This window comes from Mixophyes fleayi, chromosome 7 (assembly GCF_038048845.1).
Source record: "Mixophyes fleayi isolate aMixFle1 chromosome 7, aMixFle1.hap1, whole genome shotgun sequence".
Taxonomy (NCBI): Eukaryota; Metazoa; Chordata; class Amphibia; order Anura; family Limnodynastidae; genus Mixophyes; species Mixophyes fleayi.
The window spans coordinates 41,453,053-41,478,068 of NC_134408.1; the positions used below are offsets into that span (position 1 = coordinate 41,453,053).

A 25,016-nucleotide genomic window follows, 5' to 3' on the forward strand; every position below is an offset into this window, starting at 1 on the left:
CTGTCCTGCTGAGTTCCGTAGTGCTGCTGGGTCCTGTGCCGTGTCCTGTTCAGTCCAGTGGTGCTGTGTCCTGTGCTCTGTGCTTCTAAGGGCATAGTTATTTCCCCATTATTCCCAAGTTTTTAAAAAATAAAAAAAAAGTAAAAAATAATAAAAAATTAAAAAAAAAAAATATATATAATAATTACAACCAAATTTGCAAAACCAATCCAGCATTATAAGTCCATTGGTACTGCAATATTACCAAGTTCACACATTCTGCAGTATCAGTCCAGTGGTGCTGTGTCCTGTGCTCTGTCCTGCTGAGTTCCGTAGTGCTGCTGGGTCCTGTGCCGTGTCCTGTTCAGTCCAGTGGTGCTGTGTCCTGTGCTCTGTGCTTCTAAGGGCATAGTTATTTCCCCACTATTCCCAAGTTTTTTAAAAATAAAAAAAAAGTAAAAAAAAATTAAAAATTAAAAAAAATAAATAAATATAATAATTATAACCAAATTTGCAAAACCAATCCAGCATTATAAGTCCATTGGTACTGCAATATTACCAAGTTCACACATTCTGCAGTATCAGTCCAGTGGTGCTGTGTCCTGTGCTCTGTCCTGCTGAGTTCCGTAGTGCTGCTGGGTCCTGTGCCGTGTCCTGTTCAGTCCAGTGGTGCTGTGTCCTGTGCTCTGTGCTTCTAAGGGCATAGTTATTTCCCCACTATTCCCAAGTTTTTTAAAAATAAAAAAAAAGTAAAAAAAAATAAAAAATTAAAAAAAAAAAAAATATATAATAATTATAACCAAATTTGCAAAACCAATCCAGCAGTATAAGTCCATTGGTACTGCAATATTACCAAGTTCACACATTCTGCAGTATCTTGTGCTACATATAATGGAGACCAAAAATTTGGAGGATAAAGTAGGGAAAGATCAAGACCCACTTCCTCCTAATGCTGAAGCTGCTGCCACTAGTCATGACATAGACGATGAAATGCCATCAACGTCGTCTTCCAAGCCCGATGCCCAATCTCGTAGTACCGGGCATGTAAAATCCAAAAAGCCCAAGTTAAGAAAAAGTAGCAAAAAGAGAAACTTAAAATCATCTGAGGAGAAACGTAAAGTTGCCAATATGCCATTTACGACACGGAGTGGCAAGGAACGGCTTAGGCCCTGGCCCGTGTTCATGACTAGTGGTTCAGCTTCACCCACGGATCTTAGCCCTCCTCCTCCTCCCCCCCCCTACAAAAAATTGAAGAGAGTTATGCTGTCAGCAACAAAACAGCAAACAACTCTGCCTTCTAAAGAGAAATTATCACAAATCCCCAAGGCGAGTCCAAGGGTGTTGGTGGTTGTCAAGCCTGACCTTCCCATCACTGTACGGGAAGAGGTGGCTCGGGAGGAGGCTATTGATGATGTAGCTGGCGCTGTGGAGGAACTTGATGATGAGGATGGTGATGTGGTTATTCTAAATGAGGCACCAGGGGGGGAAACAGCTGATGTCCATGGGATGAAAAAGCCCATCGTCATGCCTGGTCAGAAGACCAAAAAATGCACCTCTTCGGTCTGGAGTTATTTTTATCCAAATCCAGACAACCAATGTATGGCAATATGTAGCTTATGTAAAGCTCAAATAAGCAGGGGTAAGGATCTTGCCCACCTAGGAACATCCTCCCTTATACGTCACCTGAATAACCTTCATAGTTCAGTGGTTAGTTCAGGAACTGGGGCTAGGACCCTCATCGGTACAGGGACACCTAAATCCCGTGGTCCAGTTGGATACACACCAGCAACACCCTCCTCGTCAACTTCCTCCACAATCTCCATCAGATTCAGTCCTGCAGCCCAAGTCAGCAGCCAGACTGAGTCCTCCTCAATACGGGATTCATCCGAGGAATCCTGCAGCGGTACGCCTACTACTGCCACTGCTGCTGTTGCTGCTGTTAGTCGGTCATCTTCCCAGAGGGGAAGTCGTAAGACCGCTAAGTCTTTCACCAAACAATTGACCGTCCAACAGTCGTTTGCCATGACCACCAAATACGATAGTAGTCACCCTATTGCAAAGCGTATAACTGCGGCTGTAACTGCAATGTTGGTGTTAGACGTGCGCCCGGTGTCCGCCATCAGTGGAGTGGGATTTAGAGGGTTGATGGAGGTATTGTGTCCCCGGTACCAAATCCCCTCGAGATTCCACTTCACTAGGCAGGCGATACCAAAAATGTACAGAGAAGTACGATCAAGTGTCCTCAGTGCTCTTAAAAATGCGGTTGTACCCACTGTCCACTTAACCACGGACATGTGGACAAGTGGTTCTGGGCAAACGAAGGACTATATGACTGTGACAGCCCACTGGGTAGATGCATTCCCTTCCGCAGCAACAGCAACAGCTGCATCAGTAGCAGCATCTACAAAATGGCTGCTCATGCAAAGGCAGGCAACATTGTGCATTACAGGCTTTAATAAGAGGCACAACGCTGACAACATATTAGAGAAAATGAGGGAAATTATCTCCCAGTGGCTTACCCCACTTAGACTCTCATGGGGATTTGTGGTGTCAGACAATGCCAGTAACATTGTGCGGGCATTAAATATGGGCAATTTCCAGCACGTCCCATGTTTTGCCCACACCATTAATTTGGTGGTGCAGCATTACCTCAAGAGTGACAGGGGTGTGCAGGAGATGCTTGCGGTGGCCCGCAAAATTGCTGGACACTTTCGGCATTCAGCCAGTGCCTACCGCAGACTAGAGGCACATCAAAAAAGCTTGAACCTGCCCTGCCATCACCTCAAACAAGAGGTTGTGACGCGCTGGAACTCCACCCTCTATATGCTGCAGAGGATGGAGGAGCAGCAAAAGGCCATTCAGGCCTACACAGCCACCTACGACATAGGCAAAGGAGTGGGGATGCGCCTGAGTCAAGCGCAGTGGAGACTGATTTCCGTGTTGTGCAAGGTTCTGCAGCCATTTGAACTTGCCACACGAGAAGTCAGTTCCGACACTGCCAGCTTGAGTCAGGTCATTCCCCTGATCAGGCTGTTGCAGAAGCAGCTGGAGAAAGTGAGGGAGGAGCTGGTAAGCCATTGCGATTACAGCAAGCATGTAGCTCTTGTGGATGTAGCCCTTCGTACGCTTTGCCAGGATCCGAGGGTGGTCACTCTTTTAAAGTCAGAGGAATACATTCTGGCCACCGTGCTCGATCCTCGGTTTAAAGCGTATGTTGTGTCTCTGTTTCCGGCGGACACAAATCTACAGCGGTGCAAAGACCTGCTGGTCAGGAGATTGTCCTCTGAAGAGGACCGTGACATGCCAACAGCTCCACCCTCATTTTCTTCCACATCTATGGCTGCGAGGAAAAAGCTCAGTTTTCCCAAAAGAGGCACTGGCGGGGATGCTGATAACATCTGGTCCGGACTGAAGGACCTGCCAACCATTGCAGACATGTCTACTCTCGCTGCATTGGATGCTGTGACAATAGAAAAAATTGTGGATGATTACTTTGCTGACACCATCCAAGTAGACATGTCAGACAGTCCATATTGTTACTGGCAGGAAAAAAAGGCAGTTTGGAAGCCCCTGTACAAACTGGCTCTATTTTACCTGAGTTGTCCCCCCTCCAGTGTGTACTCGGAAAGAGTTTTTAGTGCAGCGGGGAACCTGGTCAGTGAGCGGCGAAGGAGGTTGCTTCCTCACAACATTGAAAAAATGATGTTTATAAAAATGAATAATCAATTCCTCAATGAAGTACAGCACTGCCCTCCAGATACTACAGAGGGACCTGTGGTTGTGGAGTCCAGCGGGGACGAATTGATAATGTGTGATGAGGAGGAAGTACACACTGTAGGGGGAGAGGAATCAGAGGTTGAGGATGAGGACGACATCTTGCCTCAGTAGAGCCTGTTTAGTCTGTACAGGGAGAGATGAATAGCTTTTTTGGTGTGGGGGCCCAAACAAACCAATCATTTCAGTCAAAGTTGTTTGGTAGGCCCTGTCGCTGAAATGATTGGTTTGTTAAAGTGTGCATGTCCTATTTCAACAACAGACCTCTCAACTGCAGCTCATCCCTCCTCTGCGGGGATAATGTCTCCTGTGCTCTGACACGTCACTCTGTGTACTCTCAGCCTCAGGATCTGACACTACAGCTACCATGCCTCTTGTAGCAGCCCTCACTCCAGGGCCTCTTCCATGTGCAGTGTCCCCCTCTCTCTTGGGTTCACTATAGTGGCATGGAGTTCTCCCCCTCATCCAGGGCACACATTCCTTGCCCTGGCTCAGTCACCACGCTCAGACTTCCAGGCAATGCTGGGGGAGCCTGGGAGCTTCCACCCCAGGTCCCCAGCTACAACTCTCCTCTCCTGTGTCTTCTCTCTCTTTCTGACACTTTAAAGATCGTGCCTTTAAATGAAAAAGTCAGTCTTCATTGCACGACTATGTGCAAGTGCAACAGGGACATTTTTTTGGGTTTACAAAGTCAAACAATAACACTACGACCCTGTCTGTCTGGGGTCTGTCAATGACGAATTGTCTGGAGCATGTTTGGAGGAGGTATTGTGGCCCCGGTATCAAATTGGGTACCGGGGCCACCCCACTATGCAGTCCAGATACTTGTTTGGTGGAATTCCGACACGTGGAGGGTTTTTAAATTATATTGTGGCCTCGGTACCAAATTGTGTACCGGGGCCACCACACTACGCAGTCAAGATACTTGTTTGGTGGAATTCAGACCAGTTGAGGGTTTTATTATTATATTGTGTGGACCACTCTATCTATACCACACTACAACTCTATACCACTCTATTTCCTACTTTAATTCTATTTAATTCTATTTCCTACTTTAATTCTATTACTAATTAATTACCATAAAGAGGAACAAAAAAAACCAATTTTACCAAAAGTATAATATGACTTAGACTTACAAACACTACACTTTAAAGATCGTGCCTTTAAATGAAAAAGTCAGTCTTCATTGCACGACTATGTGCAACAGGGACATTTTTTTGGGTTTACAAAGTCAAACAATAACACTACGACCCTGTCTGTCTGGGGTCTGTCAATGACGAATTGTCTGGAGCATGTTTGGAGGAGGTATTGTGGCCCCGGTATCAAATTGGGTACCGGGGCCACCCCACTATGCAGTCCAGATACTTGTTTGGTGGAATTCCGACACGTGGAGGGTTTTTAAATTATATTGTGGCCTCGGTACCAAATTGTGTACCGGGGCCACCACACTACGCAGTCAAGATAGATAGATGCGTATTGCGTATCATAGATAAAGTACATTCAGTGGTGTGGGGCAAATTGAAAAATATTCCAAATGCACTGACATTATCAAAAACAAGAGGTTGTCACACGCTAAAACTCCAACATGTATATGATGGAGAGGATGGAGGAGCAGCCGTATGTGTAGTGTAATGCAGATCTGTTGAAGGTTTTTTATATATTTTATTGTGGTGCCCAGTGCCCACTCCTCTACGCAGTCCAGATACATTTATTGGTGCGAATCATAAAAGTTCAGGGTTTTTAATATATATTGTGGTGACCCACTCCTCTACGCAGTCCAGGTACATTTATTGGTGCGAATCATAAAAGTTCAGGGTTTTTAATATATATTGTGGTGACCCACTCCTCTACGCAGTCCAGGTACATTTATTGGTGCGAATCATAAAAGTTCAGGGTTTTTAATAGATATTGTGGTGACCCACTCCTCTACGCAGTCCAGGTACATTTATTGGTGCGAATCATAAAAGTTCAGGGTTTTTAATATATATTGTGGTGACCCACTCCTCTACGCAGTCCAGGTACATTTATTGGTGCGATTCATAAAAGTTCAGGGTTTTTAATATATATTGTGGTGACCCACTCCTCTACGCAGTCCAGGTACATTTATTGGTGCGAATCATAAAAGTTCAGGGTTTTTAATATATATTGTGGTGACCCACTCCTCTACGCAGTCCAGGTACATTTATTGGTGCGAATCATAAAAGTTCAGGGTTTTTAATATATATTGTGGTGACCCACTCCTCTACGCAGTCCAGGTACATTTATTGGTGCGAATCATAAAAGTTCAGGGTTTTTAATAGATATTGTGGTGACCCACTCCTCTACGCAGTCCAGGTACATTTATTGGTGCGAATCATAAAAGTTCAGGGTTTTTAATATATATTGTGGTGACCCACTCCTCTACGCAGTCCAGGTACATTTATTGGTGCGATTCATAAAAGTTCAGGGTTTTTAATATATATTGTGGTGACCCACTCCTCTACGCAGTCCAGGTACATTTATTGGTGCGAATCATAAAAGTTCAGGGTTTTTAATAGATATTGTGGTGACCCACTCCTCTACGCAGTCCAGGTACATTTATTGGTGCGAATCATAAAAGTTCAGGGTTTTTAATATATAATGTGGTGACCCACTCCTCTACGCAGTCCAGGTACATTTATTGGTGCGATTCATAAAAGTTCAGGGTTTTTAATATATATTGTGGTGACCCACTCCTCTACGCAGTCCAGGTACATTTATTGGTGCGAATCATAAAAGTTCAGGGTTTTTAATAGATATTGTGGTGACCCACTCCTCTACGCAGTCCAGGTACAATTATTGGTGCGAATCATAAAAGTTCAGGGTTTTTAAGATATTGTGGTGACCCACTCCTCTACGCAGTCCAGGTACAATTATTGGTGCGAATCATAAAAGTTCAGGGTTTTTAATATATATTGTGGTGACCCACTCCTCTACGCAGTCCAGAAAGATACCTTGTTGCAACGTTTTGGACTAATAACTATATTGTGAGGTGTTCACAATACACTGTAAATTAGTGGAAATGCTTGTTATTGAATGTTATTGAGGTTAATAATAGCCTAGGAGTGAAAATAAGCCCAAAAACTTGATTTTTAAACTTTTTATGTTTTTTTCAAAAAAAATCCGAATCCAATACCTTAAATCCGAACCGAGACCTTTCGTCAAGTGTTTTGCGAGACAAATCCGAACCTCAAAAATAACGAAAATCCGGATCCAAAACACAAAACACGAGACCTCAAAAGTCGCCGGTGCACATCCCTAATTCCTGGGTGAGTCACTGGGACACCTGCCTAGCAGGTGTGTATTCCCCATGAGTACCTAACACAATAATGCACCTCCACTATCAAATGCACACTCCAGCTTGGAACACATTAACTGGAAGTGCAATAACGCACTTCCTGTATAACAAGAGCTTTGGTTCCATATTTTCCTGGAAATTACATTTTGCATCGTTTTCAGATCCGATTGTGGAGTGAAGAATGAAGTCATTTTTTGTATCTACTCAGAGCCCCAAATCTCGGATCTCTCAGATTTCCCCGAATCGGAACCGCTCATCTCTACTGTTTACAACTGGAATTTATTAGTTTAGTGAAATGTGTTTGGTTAAGTTATTCTGTACAAAGAACCTTATCTACTGTGTATTTAGGTGAATTCACATTAGCCAGATCTGCTAAAGGCTTTTTCTGCTGAATTGATATTCTGTAAAGTATCAATCTATAAACATTAAAACATTTCTAATGAGGCCAAAGTATCATGAAAAATGCTGGAACGCAGTATTGTCAAGCAATAAAATCACTGACTGACATGGATATAGCAAACAAGATGAATCATGTATAATAATATATAGTCATTTAACAAATGTCCGTATATTCATTCCTGTACATTTAATGCACCCAAATGATTGACTATGTCACCCTTAACTGCGCCCAGCCAGGTGCTGCAGTGAACAGACGTTTGCTCAGCCCATAAATGCCTAATTTTGGGTGCTTGACACTGTAAAAGAGGTACAGGAAGCTATTACCACCAATTACCTTAATCTAAGTGCATTAATTGTCTGAATTCTAAGAAAATAAAAGATAAGTGTTACACATTAGCAAAGAGAAACTCTAGGACTCTACAGTGTTCTATTGAAAGTTGGACAAGCTCAGTGCCGCCATGAGTACAGTAAATGATTGCAGTGTCACTGGGCCTGAGTCACTAAGGAGAGCAAAGCAAAAAAAAAGGAGTAACTATGCACCTGGGCAAAGCCATGTTGCATTGGAGGGGGAGGTAAATTTAAAACGTGGCAACAGATTTATAGGTGGGATAGATCAATTATTTGTGTGCTACATGAAGAAACAGCCAGTATTTAACTTATGTGCAAAATAATAAACTAATTTGCACCACTTGCATTGTAACATGGTTTGTCCAGGAGTAAACTTAATCTTTTTTTTGCCTTAATTTCCTTAATGACTCAGGTCCACCATGTCTCAGGTCCACCATGTCTCAGGTCCACCATGTCTACTGCCAGGTCCTTTTCCATGTAAACATAGCTATTAATATTAAAAATAAACATGTCTTGGGGTAATTTCTTCTAGTTTAGGGATCCAAGTATACTCTAACGGTTAGTGTTGTGCAGAGTATGCGGGGTGGGAAGGAAGGGTTTGAAATGTGTATTTTGTTTTACACTTGTATATTGTTCTACTATAAGCTGTTCTCATTATGTCCCTTTAAAGTCAACATTGGAGTTCTATGTTACACTTTCATACTGAAGCTTTGTGAGATTGGTGCGGGGCAGGTTCGGATTGTATCGCAATGCATAATGTGATGATGTACATTTGCTGTGTTAATGTTATGCTTCATCTATATTGGGATTGTGCCAGTGTTGCCCTGCCATCCCCATATATACACTACCTGATATATCATGGTGGGGATTAACAGGGTGGTGGGGGGGGGGGCTCCGTCTGCTCACCTGGAATGTAAGAGGTTTGAATGATAAGGTCAAGCGTAACTTGGTACTTTCTCAGCTTAAAAAATACGCATCGGCTGTTGTGTGCTTGGTGGAAACACACCTACATGGGGGGAAAGTAATGGCACTTAAAAAACAATGGGTGGGATGGGCGTACCACTCGGTTCACACGCCTAGTTCTAGAGGAGTGTCACTGCTGATAAAGAAAAATTTGCGTTTCTCTCTGGAAAGTTTACAGTTAGACCCCTATGGTAGATATGTTTTTATAAGGGCAATAATTGACTTTTCTCCAATATAATTCTGGCAATATATATTCCCCCTCCATATGGTACGGAAGTGTTTGGGAAGGCGGCAACTTTTATATCCCAATTACCAGATACTCCCGTCATCTATATGGGAGACTTTAATAATGTCCCTGACCCTATCCTAGATAGATGGAGAGAGACTCTTGACACTAGACCCTTGGGTCCTCCACGTACAACTGCATTCTCTAAACTTCTTCGGGAAATGGGGCTTGTAGATGTGTGGCGAGTTCGTAATCCAGAGGCGCAACAATTCTCCTGTCACTCTACTTCACACAATACACTTTCTAGGATAGATCTTATCCTTTTGTCTCCCATCTTTTCCCCACTTGTTTCCAAGATCGAATACCTGCCAAGAGGTATATCAGATCATTCTCCTGTTATGGCGCAGGTGGACACCATGGTAGGCAAGGGAACTCGTTTTTGGAAATGGCACCCAGCATGGTTGCAGCCAATGGCGGGCGGTGCTGATCTCATAGCATTATGGGAGGGTTATTTTGGGGATAATTCCAATGCTGATCCTGCCTTGTTATGGGATACTTTTAAAGCCTTTATGAGGGGAACACTTATAAAGAAGGTGGCAGATACTAAAAAATGTAATCGCTCAAAGGAGGTTGAATTGGAACAGTCCTGTAGAAACTTAGAGTCCACATATTTAATGTCGCGATCAACGGATGAAGGAATCCTGTGGCTGGATGCGCAGCAAAAATGGTCAGATTTTCTGCTGGATAAATCAAAAAGGAGGTTGCTATTTGCTAGACATGCACAATATTCAGTGGCTGATATGGGTGGCAGTTATCTGGCCTGTTTGTCTAGGGAAGAAAGGGATAGCAGAGTAATTACAGCTATATACGATCAAAATGGAGTGAAACAATACGCTGGGGTGGATATTGCCAATTCCTTTTTGCAATATTACAAAGAAATATATGCTTCTAAAGCTTCTTTTTCGAACTTAGAGCTTCATTCATATTTAGACCCTATCCAACTCCCTAGTCTGACTAGTGAATCTGTTGCCTTCTTGGACACCCCTCTTACAGTTGAAGAAGTTGAATTGGCTATTAAATCCTTTCCTAACGGGAAGTCCCCAGGGTCAGATGGTATTCCTGTGGAACTGTATAAAAAATTTGAGGAGTTTTTTGTCCCACAACTACATGCGCACTATGCTAAAATACTGGAGTCAGAGGTAATGCCTTCCACAATGTCAGAAGCCTTAATTGTTGTACTGCCCAAACCTGGGAAAAATCCTTTGTACACAGATTCATATCGACCAATTTCACTATTGGGTTCTGACGTTAAAATCCTTGCTAAAATCTTGGCTACTAGACTTAATTCAGTAATCACTGAGATTATTCATCCTGATCAGACGGGATTCATGCCGGGCAGATCTACTACGGTCAATTTGAGACGTTTGTTCACACATCTGCAGATGGCTCACATTGCTGAGCCGGGGGCTGCGGTGGTATCTCTTGATGCTGCCAAGGCCTCCAACTCGGTGAAGTGGATTTATCTGTGGGAGGTGCTGAAAAGGTTCGGCTACGGACCTACATTCATCCGTTGGCTTCAGCTGTTGTATAGCACTCCTGTTGCGCGGGTGTGTGTGAATGGATATACATCTGTTTCGTTTGAGTTGGCTAGGGGCACGCGTCAAGGGTGTCCTTTATCTCCGGCCTTATTTGCTATAGCTATTGAACCACTGGCATGTTTGATTCGCGCTCATCCGGGTATAATGGGTCTCCCTGCTGGGGAGGTTACAGACACTTTTGCTTTATATGCGGATGACATGCTATTGTTTCTGTCTGAGGCGAATTGCTCTCTTAATAACCTATTGGAGACTGTCGATAATTTTGGCCATTACTCAGGAGTTACAATTAACTGGGATAAGTCTATTATCTGTCCAGTACATGGTATTCTTCCAGCCCAGGCTACACAAGGCCACCCTCTTAAGTGGACTCTATGTTTTAAATACCTTGGCATATGGGTCTCCTCTAAACCTGCTGACTATGTTAAGTTAAATGTTGATACTATTACTAATTACTTTAAACTTAGGTCCCATACCTGGAGGCGCTTGCCATTGACCGTGACTGGAAGGGTTAATCTCTTTAAAATGATAATGCAACCTAAATACCTCTATGTGTTGCAACATTCTCCCATATATATTTCTAACAAAAATTTTCAAATCATAAATTCAATATTTTCTTCATTTATTTGGGGCGACAAAAGGGCCAGAATAAAACTTAGTACTTTATGTAAGTCCAAGTTTGAGGGTGGTTTGGCGCTACCCAACCTCAGATTATATTATATGGCTGCCGTTGGACGTCATGTCGGCTCCTTGTTGGGCTTTATTGGTGAGCGGGCAGGGCCCCAGTTCACTCCTCTACAGGTGCTGTTGATGGGACAGACTCGTAAAACAGACGCTCCTATCATTACACAAGCCATTAGGATCTGGAATACAGCACATAAAATCCTTGGGGGGAAAGGAGTGGATGCAGATACTCCGATCTGGTATAATGACGCTCTACCTGAATTACGTAAACTGAGTGAGGACTGTTCCTGGAGGCGTTTGGGCGTGTCTACGGTGGGTCAGCTCTATGACACAAATTTGTTCAAATCATTTGAACAATTTAAAAGAGATTTCCAGGTTCCTCAGAGGGCTTTCTTTCGATATTTGCAAATTAGACATGCTACTCAGTCACAGTTTGGGAACACACTGCCTATATTGGCTACCGCCCCTGCTAGATCCCTGCTCGAGAGTATGAAGGGTCGCAGAGTTATCTCTTCAGTCTATGCGGAGCTTAACCATCATCAGACATGTAACAGTCTATTACCTCTCAAGGTAAAATGGTAATCTAATATTGATATTGGTACAATTGATGAGGAGGAATGGTGCGACATCCTCAAAAGTATTAAACTTGCTACATCTTCGGTTCGTTTTCTACAAATTCACTTTTATATATTACATAGAATATATCGCACTCCATTGTCTTTGGCAACCATTGATGGGGCGCGGAACGCTGATTGTCCTAAATGCTCTCGGCCAAGATGTGATTTTTGCCACTTGCTCTGGGATTGCCAGTTAGTCCACGCTTTCTGGGAAAAAATATGGAATTGTATAAATGAGCTGGTACCCGGTATCCCTCCTTTGGAACCTAAAGTATGTATTTTTGGGTTATCACTAGAGGATAAACTAAGCACGCCTCTTTATAAATTTGTCCTTATAGCATTAACTTTGGCTAAAGTTGTTATAGCGCGTAACTGGCTTGCAAATGCAAAACCAGACTTCCGTAACTGGAGGGCCTTGGTAAACGAGACCATGGATCATGAGAGATACACATATACCTTGCGAAGGGCCGAGCGTAAATATCATGAAGTCTGGTCCTCTTGGTACGAGTCCAAGCACAGAAAAAGAAGGAAGGTCCAGGATGTTTGATAACTAAATGTGAGATCTCTGCTAGGTCTGGCCTGTGCCAAATTAAATAAAATATATTAATTTAATCTTATTATTGTGGTGCTGACAAATTGCTACTTTACGCGATATCTCTGATGAGGCTATACACATGAAAGTTGTATATTCAAATACGTGTGTATGTAACTGTTCTGTTAAATCCGAACCTGCTCCAATCTCTCTATATATTATTTGGTATTATTTATATTTTCAACTTTTATATCTATACCCGCGCTGATCTCATATGGGTGATCTTGGGACTCTGCTAACTGGCTGACATATGTTAAGTAATGTATGTTTTGTTGTTTTCTGTTTTATGTACTAAAATTCAATAAAATAATACCTGATTCAAAAAAAATAAATAAACATGTCTAGACATTAGTGGACCCCATAGACTGGTGCAAAGCAACAAGTAGGAATGGCAATTTACAACACTTTCACAAAAATAAGTGTATTACGTTTTTTTCAAGAGTGTAATGCCAAACAAAATAAGTGTGTTTCCTTTACAATTCCACACACTTTGCTGTGTGAAAGATTATTATACATGTTTCCTACATTTTTGGATTTCATCAGGGTGCAAAGCAAAAACGAGACTTGCCCCAGATTTATTAAGCGGAAATAAGTGAAATAGAAATCTATTATGATCACACACAGTGGTCGTTCACATTGAGGAATGCAGTGCTCTCTGCCTGTGGCGGAATTACCATTGGTGCAGCAGGTGGAGATAATGGGGCCCGCTGCACGGGGAACTAGTGATTTGCTCCTCCCTACTTCCCTGCACCAGGGCCCACAGCTTGCTAGTTCCGCCTCTGCTCTCTGCCAATATGGAAATTAAACAACAACTGCAATAAATGTTGTTAATGCATACTTGTCTATCCTTCTGCAATGTTTGGGAGACTCCTGGATCCTATTTCTCTTAAAATGCATAGCGTGGAAGTTCCCTTTGATTTACACCATACCATTTGCATAACATCTTCTTCAATCCCCAATAAAGACATGGACACCAAATTAACGTTGGAATGAATAATTGGATTTATTAAATTGAATTATCAATTTAACCTAAAGAGGACTGTAAGGCGGACGAGCGCAGGGCAGTCAGCAACAGCAAAACCAATAACGGTGGAAAGGTCAGACCATAGTAACACCAACCCAGGATCATACCTTATCTACTGGCCGGAGCTAAAATCTGTCCAACGGCAAGACTACACCCCCCTATTACTGCCAGTATAAACCTGAAAATACTGGCCGAGGGTCTTTCTCATAGGAGGTCCAACCATACGATGACACCACTAACAAAGGTGGTAGTGACCTATGACAAGATGAACCGAGCACCATATGCACACTTAGCGACTGCACTGCTTTCCTACCCTAACTAATAATACCCTGCAACCGTACCTAAAGCCCTTACCAAATCCAACTTGAAGGGTGGGAGGGAGGAATCCGGAAGCAGGAACACACATGTGCTGCTCGAGCTGTCTTATATATATATATATATGAGGATTTATCAACACCCCCTCCAGCCCCTATTGGCTGTTACTCTGTGTAAGCCTCATATGACTGGGGATTACTCAAGTCACTAACCCGCATCATTTTTAATTCCATTTTGTCTAAAGGCCACACTTCCCTCCTTGTCAAGTGGGAATGGCAGGATACAAATCTTGCCACCTGTCCTTGCCCCTTGAACCTCCCCTCCAGGATAGGAAGCCCAAAAGCAGCAGCAATGCATTAATGGCGATGTTATTTTCAGTCCAGAGATCTAAAATTAGACAAGAACTCTACCAAATATGAGAATTTGAACCTTTGGGGTCTATTTCAACCCCAGGATAAAAATAGCACACCGGAATTTGTTTTTTATTGTTATTTTTTGAATAAATATTTTAGCAAAGAGGCCTATTTGCCACACCTCTCATGCATAGGGACAGGTGAGGTCCTTGGAAATCTGCAGGGTTAGGCAACGTATAGATTTAATTCCGTACACAGACACACTCCTAGCCTCCACACACAGGTGGTCTAATGGGGTCATTAGATCAAGGGGAGGAGACTTGTATATGTAAAACCTGAGTTGGACAATTGTGTTTGAGACTGATGCTGGAAGAGCTGGCCAGTCAGTAGAGCCAGACTGTGTTTAGCTTAGCATTAGGGTCACCAGGAGGTGTAAACAACGTGACATTAGTTACTGGTGCCACCCTGATGAAGTATTGCTCTTTATTGTGACGCAAACAATGAAGTACTGTTTAGTTTGAAGCTGTCTGTGTCTGATGTCTACAGGGTGTCCGGGCCAGAAGTACTGCAAGTAATGTCAGAAGGTGTCAGAAGTGCTACAATATATATAGTTTATCAGTAAAACTAATTGTTATTTATTTTTCTATGTTTAATTTTTGTTTAAACTTTATTATTTTAGTTTTGGCGAAAGTGAAACTGGAAGGCATTGCCGGGTGATGGATATGCAGAGGGACCCGGTACTGGCTGGGAAAACAGTAAGAGTCCTCTTCCCACTTCCAGCCAGTGTCAGCTCCCCTGCCAAAATGTTGTTGTTAAATTGGGCTAAGTAATATTTTCTGATCCCATCTCCAGCTTGTATCTCTCACAGCACCATATCATTTATTCAGGCTTATAGGAGCATGGTACCATCTTGAGATATTTTTATAACAGGTGTCTTTGGTTGTGGTGTTAACTGAACATGAGTGAATATCTTTGTAAGTTTTATGCCAATGAAACTTGTCAAGATTGACACCTACCGGTAATTCTTTGCCCCATGTGGCATTCATAGACGGATGGACATGATTTGTTTGTGATAGTATCTGTAAAACTGAAATAGACTATGTGTAACAGAGAATTCACCTAATAATGCTTTTTACATCTTAGTCAACATCTAAAGGATAGTGCCAGATTTGCTGGAAAACCCTGTATGACATTTTCCATACTTAGCTTCACTTCTAGTGTCTACAGCTTGTTATTTGCCTTATGGATAATAAGGATATGGTTTCCTAAGTTTTACAATAAACTTTACCTAATCCTGGCCTAAAACCCAGTTACCTAGAAATGATGTTGACAGACCAGGTATTTGATGATACATGGGTTTACATTCCTTAAATAAAGCTTTAGTGAGATTGATAGGAAGAGTCTGTAATCTATATAATATTTGGATAATGTACATCATTTTCAACATACTGAATTTACCAAACAAGGAAATAGTTTGAGTGGACTGTTTTCATACAATAGATTGTAGTTTTGCTCATAAAAGTAGTAAAGTTATATCCATAGAGTTTACTATTACTATAACCATATATTTCAGTTCTCAAATACATTGAGTAGAGGTCTCTGTGACAGTACCAGGTTAATGTTTATCTCTTTTGCCGCTCGAACCTAGCTGGTCCACCTGTATGCTATATGCCAGCTGAAGACACCTGGTACATCCAGAGGTTCGGAATGCAGGCCCCGGCGCTCCCATTAGGCAAGGTTAGGCAATTGCCTAGGGTGCCGGGCTCTGCAGGGCGCCTCGAAATAAAAAAAAAATGACTATGGTCATTTAAAACGGAAATTCACGGGGAGGAGAGGAGGGAAGGGGCTATGAATCTTACCTGCATGAAGCTGCTCCTCTCTGCTCTGTCTTCTCCCCTCCGCTCACTGACAGTGACAGGCCATGATGATGTCATCATCACGGCCCGACAGTGTCTGTGAGTGGAGGGGAGAAGACAGAGCAGGGAGGAGCAGCTTCATGCAGGTAAGTTAAAGAAAGACATGGGGAGCTGAGGGGAGGGAAGCGCAGCGCCAATTTTGACAGGGGGGCGCCGATTTTTAAAGGGGGGGGGGGCGCCGATTTTTAAAGGGGGGGGCGCCGATTTTCACACTGTGCCTAGGGTGCCAAGGACCCTAGCACCGGCGCTGTCGGAATGGCTTAGGAAAATCACCAGATTGTACAACTGTACCTTATTTTATATAAGAAAACACACAGGATAACACTCTACTATCAATAACACATGCGAAGGGAGTTCACAGCACAAAGAGGCAGCTAAACAACCCTACTCAAATAGGGCAATAGTCACAGAATGCCTTTGAGCTGCTGAGTCTCAATCTTCTCCTCTACCAGTGGAATAGGGAACAAACCCATTGTCTTCTCACTTTCAGTGGGTGCTTAGAGGGACGAAGGGGTATATTTACTAAACTGCAGGTTTGAAAAAGTGGGGATGTTGCCTATAGCAACCAATCAGATTCTAGCTATCATTTGTTTACTACATTCTGCAAAATGATAGCTAGAATCTGATTGGTTGCTATAGGCAACATGTCCACTTTTTCAAACCCGCAGTTTAGTAAATATATCCCAAAGTCTGTAGAGGTTTCAAAGATCCGATCACTGGCACTATGATAGACCAGCCCAACAAGACTCCTAGTGCTGTCCTGAAGAAGAACACCTGCTTTTAACTGCAGTAAGTTTTCCCCACAGTGGTGTGGCTTCAGCAGGGCAGACCTTAGATATGGATTTTCTGCCGGATTGGGTGCTTGCTTATTGGACGGCTGTCATCTCACCTCCTTCACTATGACATGCTCAAGACGCTGCTCCCCCTGAGGTAGTCGGATCCAGGTTAACCATTAGCAGTCTTTTCTGTAGTCGGATCCAGGTTAACCATTAGCAGTCTTTTCTGGGGAAAATCGTCCCTGAGATGGCCGGCACATATGGCAGAATCCCGCAAAGTGTTTAGCCAGCAGCCGGTACAACTTTCGGGATCCCTCTGGTTGGCTGGGTACAGATGGCAGCTTTTTTAGGTGACATGATAGGGAATTTGAACCCACCTGGTGACATTTAAGAACAGAACAGTACAATACTTCATATCACAGATGTGATAGTCATACCACATATTTAATACATCAGTACTGACTAGAGAGGATGCCTTCATTTTTAACTCTGCCCAGCATCCTGCTCTAGCCACAGTCTCCATAAAAATGAAGGGTGGTAAAGGACATGCCTCTCTGGTTCATATTCAAGTATTAAATAATTGTTTACTATTCGCTTTATTTTTTTGTAGATGAGAAGGAGTATAAAGGCATCATTAGGTAGCAATGGTTAGCACTTTATGCGTTCGATTCCTGACCAGGGCCTTATCTGTGTGGAGATTGTATGTTCTCCCCCTGTTTTCGTGGGTTTCCTTCGGATGCTCCAGTTTCCCCCCACACTCCCAAAACATACTGGCTGGTTGATTGGCTGCTGACAAAATAAACCCGTCTGTGTCTTAGGGAATTTAGACTGTAAGCTCCAATGCAACAGAAACTGATGTGGGTGACAAATGTTCTCTGTACATCCCTGTGGTAACAAATAAATACAAATAAATGAAAACAAAGTTGTTTTTCGTAACAATAGTACTTTATGTAACTTCACTCTCTATCCTGTCCAATACTTTTTTTCAAATTAATTTTAAACATTATAAAAGAGTGAAACAGAACAGAAGAAAAGGAAAGAGGTAGGTGGGAGGGGGATTCACAAATAAACAAGTGAAATACACATTTAGCACAATTAAGCTCACAGTATTGTAATTCAAAAATAAAATCACTAAAGTTTATGATAACCTAGAGAGAAAATAAAGTGTATATATATATATATATATATATATATATATATATATATATAATATATATATATATATATATATATATATATATATATATATATATATATATACATATATATAAAATATGTATCACTTATTGCTTAAAATAACAGAAGAGGATGTAAATGGGGAGGGGATAGAAAATGTAGGAGTCGCTATTCGAAAAACTGAGTTTGCATCTAAAAAAAAGAAACATGTAATCATGTAGTGGAGGGGTGACCCTATAGTATTCAGTCCAAGGATTCCATGTGAATTTGTTGGGCAAATTGTGAAAGAAACTAGAGATGTATTACATACAATAGACCTGCTAGGTTCTGTTAATAATTGATAGTAGATAAGGTGGTTCAGGATGCTCCCAGTACAGAGCAATCTGGCATTGTGTAGCACTTATTATGTGCGTTATTAGAGATATACCGGTAAGTATTATTTTGTAACATTTAGAGATATCAGAATGTTATGAAATAATACTTCATTATGTAGTAGAGCTGTTTTTGGGCAGAAAAACCATAAATGGTATAAGGTGCGTTCATAGCCACAACAACAGCAGCAACGAGGAGAAGTATTTGCAAAAATAGAATCTAGACTTTTAGGTATAAGGTACCAATAGTAAGACATCTTATGGGCATCTTATGGGCATTCTCACTGATTTTATCACAGATAGACACTTGAGAGACATTGGGGCATATATACTAAACTGCGGGTTTGAAGAAGTAGAGATGTTGCCTATAGCAACCAATCAGATTCTAGCTGTTATTTGTAGAATGCACTAAATAAATTAAAGCTGGAACCTGATCGGTTGCTATAGGCAACATCTCCACTTTTTCAAACCCGCAGTTTAGTAAATATGCCCCATTAAGTCTAATCTCTTCAAAGATCGAGGCTTTCCCCCATTTCCTCCTCCTATCTCAGCTTGTGTGTGTTCTTTGGAGGTTGATTATGTCTTGGTATCAGGCTTTAAAAAGTTGGTACAAGGAGTGTTTGTGAGTAGAATGATGCTAGAAGAGATGGGTAGTATACACGTAGAGAAGGTTACTGTATAGAGTTATAGAAATACCTGAGCTGAAGATATTGATAAAAACAAGAGCTGGAGATATCATAACTCAATTTTATGAAAGTATCGTAGCAGATTTAGATCAGATAGGAATCTGATGTCATGATGGAGCCAACTCTGGGGATTATTCCAACAAGGTAAAAAATATGTTAAAGGCATTAGCCTCTATATCTACCCAAACTCTTGTATGAGAGTGTAATAAGACACATTGGTTTAAATGTGTAGCTCAAAAAGTTCAGATTTATTTGAACTGATTTTATAATTAGAGCATTTGCCGGAGAGGTATAAGTCATGCAAGAGTTTAGGGAGAGAAATATGTGGATTGGTAATAGACATGAAAATATCGTCTGCATGCAGAGAGATCTCTGATACCAAATATGTCTGGATTTTGGCTAGATTTTACAGCTCTATAATCAAAGAAAACATTAAGGGGGAAAGGGGACAGCCCTGTCTAGTGCCATGGTGTATCTGAAAAGGAGAAGATTTAAAGACACTGGTAAGAACTGATTGGGGTTGAGGTATAAAGAGGCTATGCCTCTAAGAAAGGGGCTCCTCATGCCCATGGCTGCCAATGTTTGGTGCAAGTAGGGCCATCCAATCCTGCCAAATGCCTTTTTTGCGACGGGTTCTAGCACCAATGTTAGAAGCTTTTGCAGATGCTGCCATTTTCACAAGCAAAATCTAGGTGCATTGCTTAATAAAATTATGCAGTTTGTTCAAAAACATGTATAAACAGCATTTACAATGCAGTAGGTGCATGTTTTGCACTTCTGTAATTGACCCTTGTTGCCTTTCTTATTTGTTTATAGAACAATGTATCTACCTATGTAAATGACAGCATAAGAATGCTAGAAGTAATTTCTGTTACTGCTTGAAGAAACATTGGTCATACACATAGCTTCAACATGACATATATCGTTATAATTTCCAGCCGTTTATGTTGTCTTCTATAATATACATGTACCCCTAACAAATACTGAATGTATTATGTCATTAAGCACTGCTTTTTATACATCTGTGCTATAATGTGGATAAATAGATATAGCAAGCATATAGAATTCATGGTATATACACACAAGGTGTTGTGCTCATGTGTCTTCTTGTTTTAGAATGAAGTTGAGCTAGGAGAGCTGCTTCTGTCTCTTAATTACCTGCCAAGTGCTGGGAGATTGAATGTGGATATTATCAGAGCCAAGCAGCTTCTTCAGACTGATATGAGCCAAGGATCTGGTAAGTCTTGTGTTTCCCGATTTGTTATGTCAAAAGGATTTATTTTATAAGAGGATTATTTGGCAGAAAAGAATAAATAAACATATCTACATTATTTTATAAGGCAACATATTAAACATCTATGAAGCTGATGGTATTTTGAGAAACGTTTATGGTACTGATAGTAATATTGCAGACGTTAGTGTTAGTGAGATTATCAGAACATTTTGTGTTATCACAACCATGTATGCATGTTGGCACCTTTAAAGTAGCAACCTGCTTGAGAACGAAGAGAGACGAGTTGAGGTACTCACCTCACTTCAGATGGCATCCTGTAGGGGCAATTTAGATTTGTATTTATTAAAAGCAAATAAAAAGGTTAATAATTTGGCTGGGTTACCTTACACTATCGCTGCCCGCTACTGTAAAATGTGGAAAGCTCCATAAGGTGCAGGAGGTGCGTAGTACCAGATCAATAAATGGCTGGATCACTACTCATAGAATCCTGCAATGGATGATGATCAGACCTTTGAGGATGGAAATACACTACAGGGGAAGGTTTACTGAAGAATGAATCCCTTTCCAGTACTTTTATTTCCGCCCTCACTGACTTGATCATCATACAGAGATGCACAGAAGATAAGGAGCAATCTGGTCATTCACTGACCTGTCCCCACCTACAGTACCTCCGGCATCTCAGGATGGATGCATCCTAGCCAAGATAGAACTTTTTACCATATACAAAGGTATTAATTGTGCCCATTTTCAGGGCAGGGAGGGGTGGGGGGCAAAGGAAGGTCACCAGATGGTACCTGGGCTGGATCAGCTATGGCCATCAGTGGCGCACGCAGGGGGGGTTTCTGAGTCTCTAGAAACCCCCCCCTGCGCTAACTAAGTGGCCACTGTCCTATACAGCAGCCGTGGCACTGTCAAAGAAGCGTCCGCAGACGCTTCTTAGACAGCGCCGCGGCTGCTGTATAGGACAGCGCAGCAGCTCTCTCTCGTGTTTTTTTTTTTTTTTGGGGTCGGCGGGGGGAAACCCCCCCCCGACAATCCTCCGTGCGCCGCTGGCCATCAAGTGGATACTTATGTGTCCATTTATTAAAGTGGAGATATATAAAACTATATTGTGCATTCAATTGTTGCCAACATTTGCATTTAGTAAACTATAGACAATCTATAGATGCTAGTTAGGGGTTTCTGATAAATGATCCTTTGGGTTTACTTAGTTTAACTACAAAAGTTCACAAAAAGTACACTTATCCCATCAGCAACTGGTTGGAACTGTATCTGCCCAAGTTTTACCTGCTTTACTGTATTTACATTTATAATTTCATCATTTAGTCTTAGTGCACCACAGTCCTTTTGAGTAAATGTGGAAAATTGCCTGTGTGGCATATATACTGGTGATAGTGAAAGTAACCTATTATCAGGGCTGGTTTTAGACAAAATTGGTCACCGGAGATAAATCAAGCTGAATGTGAGGCTGTGAGACGACAGCACTCCACATGTAAACACAGGTACAGAGTTCCCTTTGTGCATTCTTGCTGTGAAATCACAGTTGTACATAACGGGACTGATTCATGTTCGGACGCAATTTGCATCTTTAAATAGAGTTCGGAACTTGAGCGGAGTTCCCACCGTATTCAAATCCAAGTGTATCTCACAAAACGTTTCTGTTTAAATCTAGGTGTAAGTACACTCTGCCTAAACAGTACTTGCCATATACAACAGAGTGCAGTATAGGCACAAACATATGTACAATAAAGAGTCACATCAAAACCTATAAAAAAAAACTGTAATATAAAATAAAAGAACATCAGTATAATCATTCATAGAAATATTTTTTACAAAATCATTTTATTTATATATTTGTTTTACATTCAATACATAAATAAAGATACTTGCAATGCATACTGTACATACGATAGGCAGTTGTAAGTGTCATTCGCGTTTGGACATGAATTGCACGCAGTTGTGTTCATTGGTGTAAGGTCTGTTTCTGAGCATAGGAGAAGCTATTTCATGCAAGATATTCCATGCAAATGGACTTATGTCTGAACATGAATCAGGCCCTAAGTCAGCAGGGTTTTGAACCTACATTATTTCTTTCAGATCCCTTTGTGAAAATTCAACTGGTCCATGGGTTAAAGTTAGCAAAAACCAAAAAGACATCTTGCATGAGAGGCACCATTGACCCTTTTTACAATGAGTCCTTCAGCTTCAAGGTGCCACAAGAAGAGCTGGAATACGCCAGCTTGGTGTTTACGGGTAAGTGAACGTTATTCCTATAAAAATGAAGAAAGTTTCATTATTTCATGATCCCCTTAGACTAACTCCAGGAACAAGAAGTAATATCATTTTTGGATAATTATCTCTGGAATCCAACAGCCACATATAGTATTGAAGGGGTCAAACTGTCCCAGACAGCAGAGGGCAATTGCCTCAGGACTTGGAAGACTTTAATGAGTTATGCTGTTACTTGTCAATCACAGAAGACAGTTCAGGAAAGCCTGCAGCTGTTCTAGAGCTCTCTGGTCACTCGCTGTCATATTTCATTGCTGATCATCATATGAGGCGCAACACATACAGCAGTGTATTCCAGAGGGCCTTTGCACAAACTTCAGCCCAATAGAACTAAACAGCTATAGAACCTGCTACTAGTAAAAGGCAGCAGTGTTCTGATCAGCTTATATAAAGATGTACAATATTGTTGCAGCACAATGTGCTGTTTAAGGTGCTGTCTTTCTGTAAATGCAGTGGAAGCAGTCATCTGAACAATTAGTGAGCGCATCAATTCACTAGGAACTAAGGATGTCACTACCCACAACCAAACTGACAGAACTTGTAGTGGCTTCTGGCATATTAGTCTAAATGATATATACAGTTATTTTATGCTCATTATTATCCAAATCCTATATCTGTCTGGATACATTTATTATGACATGATATTAAGTTTATACTTTAAGGGACATTTTTTCCTCTGGGTCTGGCCACCATGTGCTGTTGGGTCCCATAGAAGTTGCATTAGCTGCTATAGATACAGCCCTGACTCCCACCCTACATGTACAAGGAACACTAACAAAAGTATTGTATTGTATTTACACTAGTTTTAGAGTTGAGCAACAATTCAATTTTTGGCTAATTTAACAAAGTGCTATAAATCAGTTAAAATATAATTCTATTCAAAACTGAAAATACAGTTTTAAGTTAATTAATATTTGTGAATATCCAATGGGGTATGGCATTCCTCCTGATCTGGCGGGTGCTTTTAGCCTTCCAGTGACACTCTCCTCGCTGCTTCTGCCACTTGGGGGCATTAACGGCGGAGTTGTCAATGTTCCCACCTCCGTGAACTTCCTCTTCAATGGGAAATCCATGGAGGAGGCGTTTTACAACACGCTATCTATTTATGAACAAAGGCCTGCCTCAGCACAGGTGAGAATAGATTCACTGGAACCTCACTGACATCAGGAAGAACCACGGACACCAGGTAAGTAATATTCAGCATTACGTTTTAATTTATTGAACTCCAGCCACAACTGAATTTTCACTGTTGTGTGGAGTTACTATTACAGTAGTAACTGGTGCACTATACTTAACACTCAGGGATATTGGTGTCCCATTTACCATTTTTAAAAACATTTTTATTAGTGGAACTCAAAGGCCAAATCTGGTATTTCAATTCCACAGCACATGTGTGGGCCAACTTGCCTGTTAACACATGCGCCTATTTACAAAGTCTGGCTGAGTGAAGCAGTAAGTTAACCCTTACGGCTTTGGGCCAGTATTGCAGGTGATATTTTCTTGATTAATTGCTGCAATAAGTGATTTTTTTTATCACTGTAATAAGCAGCAATTAAAAATTAGCCTTTTAGTGCAAATTGAATGGCTTAATTACATTATGACAGCAAGTAGATTGTTAACAGTAAAAAACATGGGAAAATCCCAGACCAATTTAGTGAATGGAAGAAGAAGTTAAATGCTGATACATGATATATACTGTATAAAGACTATGTTACTGTTGACTCATCTACAGAGATTACAATATGGAAGCAGGAAGCCTATAAACACACAGCAATGTCATAGCTCAATTCTATTCACTGGATTTAGTGCTTAAACGCTATAGGCAGTGCTGGCTCTACCATCAGTCAAACCTAAATGGTGCCTAGGTCGCCAATGGTTATGGGGCACCTTAAGCACTGAATGAGTGACACACAGAGTGCTAGTCGCTGACATGAAGAAGAAACAGCCAGCTGGTTTTTACATGTGAAGCTCTGGCTGCTGCTACTCCCTCCATGTCAGTGTTACACTGGGAGTGTAGCGCTTGCAAAATATGGGAAGCAACAGGAGTGCCTCTTCAGAGGGGGAAAGGGGGGTGCTTCCAGACAGTGGGAGGGGGGGCACTGCGTAAAGTGTCCACTGTCTCTGGGGCATGATTTTCTGCTTACAACGATGATCCTCACACTTAGATTTCATTCTGACAAGTACAATTTTGGTGACTGAGCAAGTAATAAATGTTATCACTGTAATGCAGCTTGCAGACAGAGATGTGTCATGAGGTTTAATGAGTCTTAGGTTAAACAAGGTGATTCATATATAGCTAATGATCCATTTAATGCAACAGCCAGAAGAATACACTGCAAATCCTTTCTACTCGTTGTCCTGCAGATGCCACAGGGGCTGCGGA

The 25,016-nt window shown here is 41.6% G+C and overlaps 1 protein-coding gene across 2 annotated transcripts in view; it reads left to right on the top strand.

Moving 5' to 3' along the window:
* SYT17 (synaptotagmin 17) overlaps positions 1-25,016 on the top strand; it is a 101,167-nt gene that overhangs the window by 45,349 nt on the left and 30,802 nt on the right. For both annotated transcript variants that reach the window (XM_075179745.1, XM_075179747.1), the window contains exons 6-7: positions 20,227-20,347; positions 22,442-22,597. In XM_075179745.1, the coding sequence (XP_075035846.1) occupies positions 20,227-20,347; positions 22,442-22,597 (277 nt within the window). The remainder of the gene's footprint in view (positions 1-20,226; positions 20,348-22,441; positions 22,598-25,016) is intronic.